This window comes from Pecten maximus, chromosome 4 (genome assembly GCF_902652985.1).
Source record: "Pecten maximus chromosome 4, xPecMax1.1, whole genome shotgun sequence".
NCBI classification, from domain to species: Eukaryota; Metazoa; Mollusca; class Bivalvia; order Pectinida; family Pectinidae; genus Pecten; species Pecten maximus.
Window position 1 is genome coordinate 18,659,673 of NC_047018.1, and position 14,150 is coordinate 18,673,822.

The 14,150-nt window shown below is 36.6% G+C and overlaps 2 protein-coding genes across 2 annotated transcripts in view; both read right to left on the minus strand.

The window, feature by feature from the left end:
* LOC117325421 (prostaglandin E2 receptor EP4 subtype-like) overlaps positions 1-10,493 on the minus strand; it is a 72,431-nt gene extending 61,938 nt beyond the window's left edge. Inside the window, exon 1 of the mRNA XM_033881609.1 lies at positions 10,181-10,493. The gene's annotated coding sequence lies outside the window, so the exon portion shown is untranslated. The remainder of the gene's footprint in view (positions 1-10,180) is intronic.
* A 1,339-nt stretch (positions 10,494-11,832) lies between these two features.
* LOC117326423 lies at positions 11,833-13,692 on the minus strand. Its single transcript, XM_033883172.1, has one exon. The coding sequence runs from the start codon at positions 13,690-13,692 to the stop codon at positions 11,833-11,835; it is 1,860 nt and encodes a 619-aa protein (XP_033739063.1).
* Positions 13,693-14,150: the final 458 nt, after the last annotated feature.

Consider the following 14,150-nt stretch of genomic DNA (forward strand, 5'->3'; position numbering starts at 1 on the left):
ATGTGATAAGATTTGAATAATCGTATATTTCTGGTGCTCTCCATACTTACATAATTTTGTATTTGCATGGCTATAACAAATTATGATCCAGTTTATCTAAAACACACATACATTGTATCTATATTATCGCACAGCACCAATTAACATATACTCCAACGTCCTAGGTTTTACCTTTACAGAAACAAAAGGTGCTGTTATACTATATATGATGCAAACCACCGAATTTTAGTGTCTATTACGAATTGAAATATCAACAAATATATTGTAGTGCTCAGTGATTCTTATGTCAGCTATATTACGGTTTTACTCACATATTATATTTTGAACTGTTATTTATACATTATGTACTCGAATTAAAAAACATTCTAAGCTAGAAAAGCTAAAATGCTATCAAATGCTAGCCTATACATAGTCAGAAAATTGTATTTATATGTATATATTGTATATACATATTGTATATATGTATACATTTCTCTCGGTACAACTGCGACAGGAAATTCAAATCTTTATCTTCGGATCACCAACACATAGTGTTTATGATACATTGTGCTAATAAATAGATATAGCTTAGAAACACAAATGACGAAGGAAGACAACTTTTTGACTCGTGCCCTGACCGGGCCTCGAACTCACGATCTACGGCACCCAATCGCCTAGCCAGAAATATCCGCAGCCTATACCGCTGCGCCACATCGGCGTTTTTAAAAAAGAACGTTTCAATGGCGCAGTGATGGTCGGCCCGATACCCTGACATGATCATTGTGGAAGTCGTCTATAAGATGATATAGAATACCTGGATCGCAATGTATTTACATACATGGATACGAATTGTACATATATTATATATATTTCTCTCGGTACAACTGCGACAGGAAATTCAAATCTTTATCTTCGGATCACCAACACATAGTGTATATGATACATTGTGCTAATAAATAGATATAGCTTAGAAACACAAATGACGAAGGAAGACAACTTTTTGACTCGTGCCCTGTCCTATTGTATATATACATTGTATACAAACGGTTTCGAATATTGAATACAGTGTCCACGTGCTTGTACGACTGATCTCACTCGCTAACACAGTCAGTTGAGTGTACAATGTTTAAAGTTGTAAACATCTATATTTGTATGAATTGTGCACTATGCAATCATTCTATCCACGTCGCATTATGATGGCTGAGTATTTAGTGCTTCTAAGTATACGTCATATGCATCAGTGGTAGTAATGTGTCCCGTATTGAATTTAAAAAAAAACAACAAACAAACAAACTTGCAGTCGAAACTATAATCTAGTGATTCCCAGCTATCCTATTGCCTTTTTGTACATACTCCCGAAATATATTACTGCCTAAACAATATATTTATATATACATAAAAACCTATTGTTGTTATACAAACCTAACCCCCTTCTTATTTACACGATGGATATTTCACCCATTATATTATGTTTCTCTACTATTCATATTCTCTCATCCTACCTAACTTTTATTCTTACACTATTACCTCCCCTTTCCCTCTACCCAGGTGAATAAGCGCGCTCTGCCTCACAGTACATACTACATAGCTGACTATATACTCCATATTGGTATATGTTTTTATTGTCCTATCCGGATACGAATTTTAATATTCTTACTGAGGTTAACCTCTGTAACCTGAATGCCTATATGTCCTAATCTTTTCTGTGTCCGGATAGGTCTTTTTTACAACCGAATCAATTACGGATCCTGTAATTATATATACCTGGGCGGGTCTGTGCTTGTGGGTATCTTATTTGTATTAATTATATTATATGCATTACATAGACTAAAGCATGTTCTAAGAGCTTCGATTAAACTTAAATGTGTATTTCATACCCAAACCCATTATATGCTTTACGAAGTGAAGAGTGTCATATATCTCTGTTCTACATTGTGTATATCTCTTGTATTTCTCCGAATATTGCTCATCCTCTCCGGTGATATTGAAAGTAATCCTGGGCCTAGCGAGTCTGACTTATCGTCAGTCTCCTCGTGTGCATGTAATTATACTACATTATTTGACGAAGAAAAATACACTTTTGTTAATCTAAATGTACAAAGCATAAAGCAAAAAATTGATATTCTCCTCAGCGAGCTGCACAAGATTAACATCCTATCCTTTACTGAAACATGGCTTAGTCCAGAAGAAATAACTAACGATACCGATTTACTGGTTACTCTCCCCCATTCTGTTACGGTAGACCTCATAGGCAAGGAGGAGGACTTTCAGTATATGTTAGTAATACTATAGCATCCAAACGACGATCAGACTTAGAATTACCCTCTATCGAGTGCGTATGGGTCCAACTTAACTGATCAGGTAATGTATTTCTATATGGGATATTCTATAGACCCCCTGACGAACCTGTTTCTACTTGGGACCATATTGCCCATTTTATCGAACTTGCTATCATTACTGGAACATCTAACATTATCATAACTGGAGATTTCAACGCAAACTTACTTCCTGATAATAATCACTCTCTTCATCTTCGTAACCTACTAACCACTTATAGTCTAACAAATAGTGTCACTAACCCTACCTTTTACACTGAATCTTCTTCTTCTCTCCTACAGTTGTTGACTGGGGTTGAGGGCAACAGATGATTTGTTGAACCCGAAGACAAACTGTTGCCCGAGGCCGAAGGCCGAGGGCAGCAGTTTGTGTGAGGGTCCAACAAATCATTTGTTGCCGAAAACCCAGTCGATAACTGTTTTGTTATACACCGTTGACGTCACGAATTGTAGGTGTGACGTCACTCCGGTCCAACAGCACATTTTAACAGTCGATTTTAACAGTTCTTTGGACCGCTCGACGGAACAGTTCATTTATTGGCATTTTTGTCAATAGAGTTTATATAGAAACTATTTTATAGGGGTATAACAATCTGTGCTAGTGATCCTTCCCTAATCAATCTGTGTGTCATGTTGGTGAAAGCTTCCCTAGATCAGCCAGTTAGATATCATTGTCCCGTGTATGATAGTATTAATATTTCCAAACCTATTCAATCATGTTTTAAACGTAACATCTGGTTATATGACCTCGGTAACTACGACGAATACAGAGACTTTCCAAAATTGACTGGGACTCCATTTAAGACAATAATGACGTCGACAGAAGTACCGAGATGATTACCAACAATGTACTTAAAATATCTAGAGAATGTATACCAAATAAAACTATAACTGTAACGCTCCTGCATGGTTAACAACACCGCAAGAAAACCTATTCGCAAAAGAAAAAAACTGTCATCAGAAAGGTAAACGGGAATATCTAGATAAACTCTGCGATAAACTTAACCACAGTAATAACACTAGTACTAAGTAATGGTGGAAAATTATAACTGCTTTTATGTCTAACTCTAAAAGAAAATCCGATATCCCTCCTATCTCTGTCAACAATGACATTCTATACATACGACGATCTCGATAAAGCCAACTCTTTTAACACGTTCTTCTCCTCACAATCTACTATTGATGACTCTAATATCGACCCCCTGTAATAACTCGAATAATCATATACTTACCGACATCGTAATATCTCGCCAAGACGTCCTTGATTCTATACACTCCCTCAACACGAAGAGAGCCTCTGGTCCCGACCTCATTAGTCCACGTTTGATAAAGGAAGCTGCTTATATTCTCAGCTACCCATTGCATATCCTATTTAACCTCTCACTCGCTGCATGTACTTATCCGTCAACTTGGAAAACTGCTAATGTTACACCGGTATTCAAAAAAGACGATCCATCTATCTTAAGTAATTATCGCCCCGTATCTCTATTGTCCATTGTTTGTAAACTGATGGAACGCTGTGTATATAAATACGTTTACAACTACCTTACTAACAAATCTGTATTAACACCCTTTCAATCTGTATCAACCAACATGTATCTATTTCTAATGATATTTTCTCTGCTCTAGATGAAGGTAAAGAAGTCCGGATGGTCTTCTGTGATATCAACAAAGCTTTTGACCGGGTATGTCATCGAGGCCTTCTTTCCAAATCAAAATTTTTCGGCATCACAGGAAATCTGCTTAGCTAGTTTTCTGATTACTTACATAATCGCTGTCAGCGTGCCGTTATAAATGGCAAACAATCTGATTTAGTATATATCTCAGCAGGAGTTCTACAGGGATCAATTCTAGGACCACTTTTATTCTTGATATTCATAAATGATATTGTTCATGACACTAATTGCACCATTACGCTATTTGCCGACGATACATCTCTATATGTCGAAGTGGATTCACCTGGCTTGACCGCAAACCTGTTAAATAATAATCTTTCGAAAATTCACGAGTGGTCTAATAAATGGCTTGTTAATTTTAATCCTAACAAAACTGTAACAATGACCGTTAGCAAAAAACTCCATAAACCATTCCATCCTCCCCTGCTTATGAATAACACATCCTTAACAGAAGTCACGTGCCACAAACACCTCGGTGTGTCGTTTTCATCTAATGGAAGTTGGACTGACCATATACAATACCTTATTGGTAAATCCTCTAAAAAACTTAGTTTGATTAGGAATTTTAAATTCATCATTGATAGGAAGTCTCTCCAAACTATCCATTATACTTTTATAAGACCATTACTTGAATACGGAGACATCATATGGGATAATATAACTTTAGGCCAAAGTCAGATGTTAGAAAATATACAGCTTGAAGCAGCCAGAATCGTCACTGGGGCAACCAAGCTCACAAGTCACAATAAATTATATATGGAAACCGACCCCCTTGTCGTCCGAAGAAGAAAACACAAAATTATTCAATTTCATAAGATTGTTCATGGTATTTATCCTTCATATCTTACTAACACCCTGCCTGCTCGCCGTTTAAATATACATACATACAACACAAGAAGAGCTAATGATTTCTGTCAAGTTAAGTGCTGAACTAATCTATCTAAAGACTCTTTCCTACCCTCCTCTGTCGACTTATGGAATTCACTACCCGACGACATAAATATTGTCCCTCAGTTACCAAACTTAAAGCATTCTTAAATACCGACACTCACTCTGTCCCTAAACACTATTACTGCTGCAATAGCAGACATGGTCAAATTCATCATGCAAGGCTTCGAATGAACTGCAGCTCTTTAAACGATCACATGTTTAAACGGAATTTAGTTGATAGTCCTCTTTGTTCATGTAAATTGTCTTCTGAAACTACTGAACATTTTCTCCTCCATTGTCCTAACTATCAACAGCTTAGAATCAAATGCTTTAGTCATCTACCCCCACATATAATGTTAACATCTTACTTTATGGCAGTCATGAAATACCAGATCACATGAACGAAATTATTTTTGATTGTGTACAAAGTTTCATCTGTCAGTCTAGACGCTTCTAAAAATTCAAAATTACATCATGTTTTTTTACGTACTAATAATTAGTTACTTCATACAATATGCACAGACCCAATGCCCCCTCTTCATATACGGAATTCGATGAATAAATCTGCGCTTGTCCTACCTTCACCGTAAGCATTATCCCCAGCCCCTTTCAATCCCCTGCACCCTTTCCCTTAATTTCCATGCACATGTTAATATGTAATTAAATGTTCAATGATATACTATATATCAAATAGCATTAAGTATTGTCAGTACTGTTCCATTAGCTACTTTATGTCTACAAGGTGACAGATTTACATAAGTACTTAGTACTTGTTTCGGAATCCTTTTTGAAATTATATTGTATATATCATATTGCCATGTATTATTGAATAAAATACAGTTTAAACTAAAATCAATTATGTTTATATATCAGCAAGTGCTATGCTATATATATATATAAGAAATTGAAATCTGTCCTTGCGAAGGTGAATGTATTAAAAATAACAAAAAACAGACTTTGCCGCAAGGCCTTTCTGTCCTCTCAGGCTTCTTCAGGCGCCTGAAGAAGCCTGAGAGGGCAGAAAGGCCTTGCGGCAAAGTCTGTTTTTTTTTTTTGTTATTTTATATATATATATGCACAGGCACAATCCCACTGCTAATCGAGACGATGGTTATTGGTCTAATATGAATATGTCTAAAGAAAGTAAACTTAATGTTGACATGTATCATATGTACTATCATGTATTTATTAATGAAAAAAGAGCTGTCCCATACATAAGTTTTATACAAAATATTTTAAACGAATGTGGTTTAATGTATATATGGAATTCTCAGTTCAGTTTCAAGACAATTTGAACTCGCAATGGGCAAAATTAAGGAAAAGCAAACATTGTATGATCATTTTATTTTACAAAGATGGGAAGGTGATATTTCAATCTCTTCGATGTCACTTTGTCGTAGAATATACATAAAAGAATAGTTGGATATACTAAATGACGAAGAAAGAATGTTGTTCTGTAAATTGTAGAAACTGGTAGATGGAATAATGCAAATCATCAAAATAGAATTTCTCCATACTGTGATACCGACAGCGTCGGTGATGAGTTTCATTATTTATTAAAATGCTCCTTTGTTACAGTGGAACGAAAGTTAGATATTAAGAAACACTTTTATGATATACCCAATCTAATAAAAATTAGACTTGTAATTTCCACTGGAAATTCCAAGTCTAATTTTAATTAGATTGATGATATACCTAATATCGTTAAATTTTCACAGCTAATGAACTCTACCAACATCAAAACTATGAGGAATTATGTCATCAAAGAATTGAGTTGTCCTCCATAAATATATATTGTATTTGTTAAATGTTGTAAATATGTTCTCTTTAAACATTGTATTTTTGTAAAGAGGAGAAATACATGAAGTTGTATCCAGACAAAATGTTTTGAACCCACTCCTATAAGTAAAAAGCATGCATGAAAATTTCAACTAATTTATGAACTTTCCGGAATGTAATCTGTGAACACAAGTTAAACTGTATCAGGGTGGGCCGACTGTTTTCATGTTAAAATCACCTAAGAAGCTAGTATCCTACTTCTTCAACGTTGTGATGTTGCCAAGTCACATGCCGGAAGTTAATGTATTACGATCATGAAGTCGAGTATTGCGACGTCGTGATCGTCATAAAGGTCGCATGTTTCTATCACGGCATATAAAATAGTCATACATGTATAATTGTGCGATTAATTCTCTTTTTCAAATCTCTTTTGAAGTCTGCAACATCCAATCTGAAATTTCTTTTTATGTAAAGGGGAAATACCACACCCATGACACCTGTGATGCTACAGAATTGTTTTCGTTGTCATCCTGAAGCCCACGACAACATACGGACTCGCTCGAATAACTCTTCACCAAGCGGTGTACCTAAATTCTGGTCGGTGAGGATAGAGGCACGTTGATGACAGATCTATATAACTGTTAAAAAGGACTGGTTAGAATGACCTAATTACAATCACCGTAATGTTGTGAACATGTGTTACTACTATACAGCACGTGCAGAGGTGCTCATTTCCCGTGTTGATTTCACAATCTAGGTCAGTGGTGATCTTTACTCTCTTGGTACGGTTATTGACTTTAGAATTCTCTTGGGAACAATCTATATATCGTATTCTATGAAATGAATCCTTTCGACACAGAAAATACTATTGTTCTCGTTAACAGTATTTTCAGTAATCACAGTTAGCGTCAAATATGGGAAATATGTGTTTAATTTTGAAAGTTAACCCTTGAAAATCAATTGATTCACGGGCAATGTGATGCTGATTTTTAAAGTTCACACCTGAAAATAAATTGATTCACGGAGAATGTGATGCTGATTTTGAAAGTTCACCCCTGGAAATCAATTGATTGAATGTTTACTCCTGGAAATCAATAGATTCACGGAGAGTGTGATAATAAAGATGAACAATGACATTAGATATTAAAAAGGCCAGTAAAACTTCATAAATATTTGTACTTGATGTTTTAAAATTGAAAAAGTGACAAAAGCATTTAATAGATTTTACTGCACAAAATGGAATATTCGTGGGTTCTTACTTTCGTGGGTTACTGTCACTTGGAGGTACCCTATATAAACAGTAAACAGTTGCCTATTATTGCAAGCCAACTAAATGTGTTGCCTTTATTTTCGTTGTACCTTACCAACAGTCAAGACCGCGAATATGTTTACACAACGAAAAATTTAACTTAAACAGTATCGGACACGTTTGACAAGAAAACGTGTATACATCTCGTCCTTCTGATTAAATCTGTAACATCAGTTTCAAAACAGTGCCTTTTTGAGTGTAAATGTGTATATGTCTGCTTTACGCGTGCTACTGGGATAGTTGTGGTAAGAATTAACTGCTAAGAATGTATATATATATTCTATAAATAGATTTTATAGTATATTATGCTATTTCTAAAAGCATTGACGCGTAAATCAGAAGCTGTGCTCACACCTTACCTGTGCTGTATCCTATAGACTCGTGATCGTAAACCTACAGCGTTACACAGGGGACACATATCTAAACCCGATATAACATAGAACCCACTCCTTGTTTTACACTGTGTCTCTCAGGTGTCGGTAGGTATAACACAGCTTACGTAATTTCCATTTCATATGAGATTTATGAAAGGAGTCTCCAGAATTAAATTTTGCCGAGCCTCAGGCGTGTGGTACAAGGATAAATTAATGATGACATGATTACCAGGTGATACACATGTACGGCTGTATTTATTACATAACTTAAAATATCAAACCTCAGACTTTAACATCAAATCCAAAATGGCAATATTCTCAGTCTCCCCCCTCCCCTTGGGTGTCGACACAATACATATCGATACGTTATTCAAATCTACTGATGCCTCTTTCCTGACGCGGTGCCACCACGTCTATCTATCAGATCACCAGTGCTGGATTGGAGCCTGTCGAAACATTTTTGAAAATGAAATATATTTCACTTTGCCTACTATGTTCCATCCTCAAAATACATTCATGTTAAGATATGCTACATCTCCGACAAAGAGTAATTATGATCGATTAAAATAACATACCAAAGTTTACATACAAAAAACAATACCAAAGTTTACATACAAGAATACATTTGTACATACAAAAGTTCATATACTTTACGGTATTACCACCCTTCTAACATGAATATAAACCAAAGCTTACATACTTTACGGTACTACCACCCTTCAAACAAAAATATAAACTAAAGCTTACATACTTTACGGTACTACCACCCTTCAAACAAGAATATAAACCAAAGCTTACATACTTTACGGTATTACCACCCTTCAAACAAAAATATAAACCAAAGCTTACATACTTTACGATATTACCACCCTTCTAACATGAATATAAACTAAAGCTTACATACTTTACGGTATTACCACCCTTCAAACAAGAATATAAACCTAAAGCTTACATACTTTACGGTATTACCACCCTTCAAACAAGAATATAAACTAAAGCTTACATACTTTACGGTATTACCACCCTTCAAACAAAAATATAAACTAAAGCTTACATACTTTACGGTATTACCACCCTTCAAACAAAAATATAAACTAAAGCTTACATACTTTACGGTATTGTCTTCAATAGTTTGAGCTGATCTTTTGACATATTCAATCGTAAGAACATTATTAAACACTTTTAAAGAGCATCTCAAGTTTCTGAATGTTTTTCAAACTCGATTTCTCTAGATTCTCCCTTTTTGACAACTTGACTGGTATGATATATCACTCATAAGGGTCAGTTATGATTAGTCATGTTGCTCAAGTGGCCGTTTACAATGACTCTGGAGTGACCCATCATCAGTGGACAAACACACATTATCCACACATACACTACGTGTAAGTGATGTTAAGTGTCCTCGTCATCCGTGATACGAGGAAGACCAATGATGTATTGTGTACTCATACATGTTTAGTGAATTTCTTTCCAGTAACATCTATACTACAGCACAGACATTCGATTTAATTTAATTTAGACATTGTTATTTGAGAAATAAATATATTGAAGAATCAATAAAAACAACATCATTTTTTATGAACAGATTAATAATAATTGACAATTCATTAGACAAAATATAAATGAAATTAATGAACACTTCATTTTGTTTCGTAGAATTTTGGGGAACGATGATGCGTTACACATGTACGTTTTATATCGTTTGTGACTATAGCTGATACATATACACTTCGGTATTACTATATTTGAAACACAAATGTTGATCTACACAAACATTTGGAAAAAAACAATACTCACCTAAATGCAATGAAATAAACACGGGGCTGTAACATCCATTTGAGCTGACGGCTCTTTGCAAAAAGGTTACAAAATCGATAAACAACGTAATTGTAAGGGTTTCAACACATCGACCGATGTATTTTAAAAATACACATGATGATTTGTTAGATCCATCAAGGTTACTCCAGATAGCAAATTGTTTCCTCCACTCAACATCGTCGTGTTTGGAATACAGTTATAACAAATTCATACGCGTCACCAGACCCCGGCAAATCACATCCAAAGTGAGGTGGTGAGGTCGGTCGTTGTGGTAGCGACATTAGGAATTAAGTCTCACCTGGTCGGTGTAGAATAGCTAAGTGCAATACATTAACAGCGGGACAGGATCAGCCAGGTATATAAATAAATAACTAGGAACAAGTCTAGTCCATCCGGTGTGATGTAGGTAAATAATCTATATCAGTATTAATGACATTCATCTGTCAGGTGTGATACAGGTAAATAAACTATATAATTACTAACGACACCTACCTGTCAGGTGTGATACAGGTAAATAAACTATATAAGCATTAACTACACTCACCTGTCAGGTGTGATACAGGTAAATAAACTATATAATTACTGACGACACTTACCTGTCGGGTGTGATACAGGTAAATAAACTATATAATTACTGACGACACTTACCTGTCGGGTGTGATACAGGTAAATAAACTATATAATTACTAACGACACCTACCTGTCAGGTGTGATATAGGTAAATAAACTATATAAGCATTAACTACACTCACCTGTCAGGTGTGATACAGGTAAATAAACTATATAATTACTGACGACACCTACCTGTCAGGTGTGATACAGGTAAATAAACTATATAATTACTTACGACACTTACCTGTCAGGTGTGCTACAGATAAATAAACTATATATTTACTAACGACACCTACCTGTCAGGACAGACAGACAGACAGACAGACAGACAGACAGACTTTCTTTATTTCCTCTTTTCAGAGATTTACAATATCTTGTCTTTTACATTTCTATTACAAATTTACAATGTTTAAGTGATTATATTCGTATATGAAATCAGAAAGCTCTTTTCATTCAGTTAAAGAAGAGTGTTCATTTGCATAATCAGCGATGGAATCAAGTCAGCAATGTTGATCATCATCGTAGCCCACCTATCTTGTTCCAGAGGAATATCATGTACGCTACCCAGCAAAAAAATGGCACTGTCTTCGTCTGGAAGATAGTCAAATTTTACATAATCTGTTACGTGTAAGAAATTGACCAGGAAGTCTAAAATTTTATCACGACTTATTAACAATGCCGGACACTGGATAAGAAAGTGCGTTGTGATATCGTCCGCTTGTTTTTTACAGAGTCTGCACACTACAGTGTTCCGTTCATAACGATATGATAGCTTGATAAGCTCACCTAGTTCCCATGTATAATTAGGATAATGGAGACTCAATAGCCAGATAGGGTTGGGACCATGTACGGAGTGAATGCTGCTATAAGTTTTTGACACAATTGAGTTGTCCATAGCATTCCGCCATTTATTGAAATAATAGTCTTCCACAATTCTATTTACGAAGTTTCTCCATGAACCGCGTGTGGGACAAAAACCGTCAAACATGAAATCGAACAAAACTGAGTTGATATTAAGTCTAAGCGCTGTAAGGAAGACGTCTGGTATGAAACTTTTCCACTTGAAGCATCTTATCCCCGAATATGAAAGCGCAAAGCCGAATCAGGAAGAGAGTTTTCCAGACATATGTGTTACTTGCAGCGCAGAGCTTGTTCCAAAATAACAGTTTTCTTTTATCGACTTCGCCAAGAATATCAAGTAGACCGATGGCACGAGTTGTTGGTGATGTTTTCTGTAACCCTTGGCATCTCCGAGCAGCATATCGTTGAACTATGTCGAGTTCTTGTCGAGAATATTGCATAGGGTTAGCCCACAATTCAGATCCGTACAAAACACGCGATTGTACTATACTTTTGATAAGCTTACAGCTTATTAACGGATTCATGCCGTCCCCGTGAACACCAACACTGATGAGTGAGTTCAATGATTGTCTCCCCTTTGAGCATGCTATTTTTATGTTCTCGTCACAGTGAAGATTTGGGGTCAAGGTTATCCCGGCATATTCTTTTGTTGTAACCAACGGAATAGGTTTTCCTCCGAGCGTACAATCGATTCGTGGACCGCGTTTTGAGTAACCACACTGAAACTGCATTAGGGAACTTTTTGCCGGGTTATAATTTAGGCGCCATTTTCGGGAGAAATTATGAACAGTGTCAAGGATGTTTTGCAGGTTTCCAATGGAGCAGTCCATGAGTAAAGTGTCATCCGCAAGAAATATAGCTGGTATATGTAAGTTATGAACAGTAAGTCCAAGGCTAGATGAGTCAAGTTCATGAATTAGGTCATTGATCATGACCAGAAAGAACCACGCAGATAAAGTTCGACCTTGACCTACCCCTTGCTCAACTGGGTATGGACTTCGGGTTTTACCGTCATGTAGTACGCATGACGTGACTCCTTTAAAAGAATTTGCTATAATTCGCCAGATTTTACCATTGAAGCCTAGGTTGTAAAGCTTAGAAAGGAGCCCATTTATCCAGACACTGTTAAAAGCTTTCGCGTTATCCAAGAATGCCGCGTATACTTTCGTGTTGCGTTCGAGGTGATGACATACAGCTTCTTTCACAGTGAAGGCAGCAACAATACTTCCACAATCTGGCCTAAACCCTTGCTGAAGGCGATGAGAAAAGTCGATTTTTGAACACACTTTTGCTATTCTTTGATATAGGACCTTTTCAAATGATTTCTGTAGGACAGGAGTAAGAGTTATGTCTCGGTAGTTGTTCATGTCCAAGCGATCTTTTTTCCCGCCTTTAAATAACGATATAACAATTCCATGTTTGAAGCACGCAGGGTAGTCTTCAACGTCAAATATGGTGTTGTAAAGACGAGTAATTAGTGTTAAGAGTTGTAAACCTCCATATCGAATGTGTTCCGCTACAAGGTAGTCGTGACCACTGGCTTTCCCGTTACTCATTTCCTTAAGGGCATTCGACACCTCTGGCTGAGTGATACTCTTAAGACATACCTTATTAAGATTAAGATGGCTCTTGTCATAAAGCGTATTAATATTGGAGTCTATATGCTGTTTATGTACAGCATCAAAGTCTTCGCTTTCCGACACGCTAGCAAGCCTACAGTAATGTTCCGTCCACGGTGTACGGTTGACATCAACGTCTCGAGATATCGTACCGTTAATGCGTATCTCGGATGACTCATGGCCCCGGATTTTCCGCGCACGAACCGCCTTGTAGAAAGTCCCGCTATCAATTTCTGCTGCTTTCTGTAGTTCATGCAGTTGTTCCTGCTCGTATTCCCGTCGTGCAGCCGTAAGTGCCTTTACAAAGTCTCGTTTGGAAAGCTTGTATTGTCTGTACGAATGGAAATCCATTCCACGAGGGCGTCCCTCAAGAATCCAGCACAAACGTTTTTCGCGCATTGTGGAGTGCAAGTTTTTAACTTGTCCATGTTTCCAATACGGCTTTAAAAATGATCGGTTTTTCTCGGAAGCGTTTCTTTTGCGGCTTCATGTATACAGCTTGCAATGAGTTTGAACTTTTCGTCAAGAGATACCACATCAACAGTTGTAGAATGTTGACTTTTGGAGTCACGAAGCTTCACACTCAAGCATTTTGCATAATCAGACTTCTGTTCAGGGGAACATTTCTTCCAATTAACGGAGAATACGCTGCATTCATGTTTAGTAGCGATAGCAGACACGTTATATAATGCAATTGTATCGGAAGATGGTCAGAAACGTTCAAATAGTGATCGTCCAGGATAGTACAGCCAAGAACACAATCAACTTTACGGTTTTCGATTAGAATATGATCAATGAACGACTCGTGTCCGTCTTTGGACATATACGTTGCAGACCCGCCGCTAGACCAATCTTGA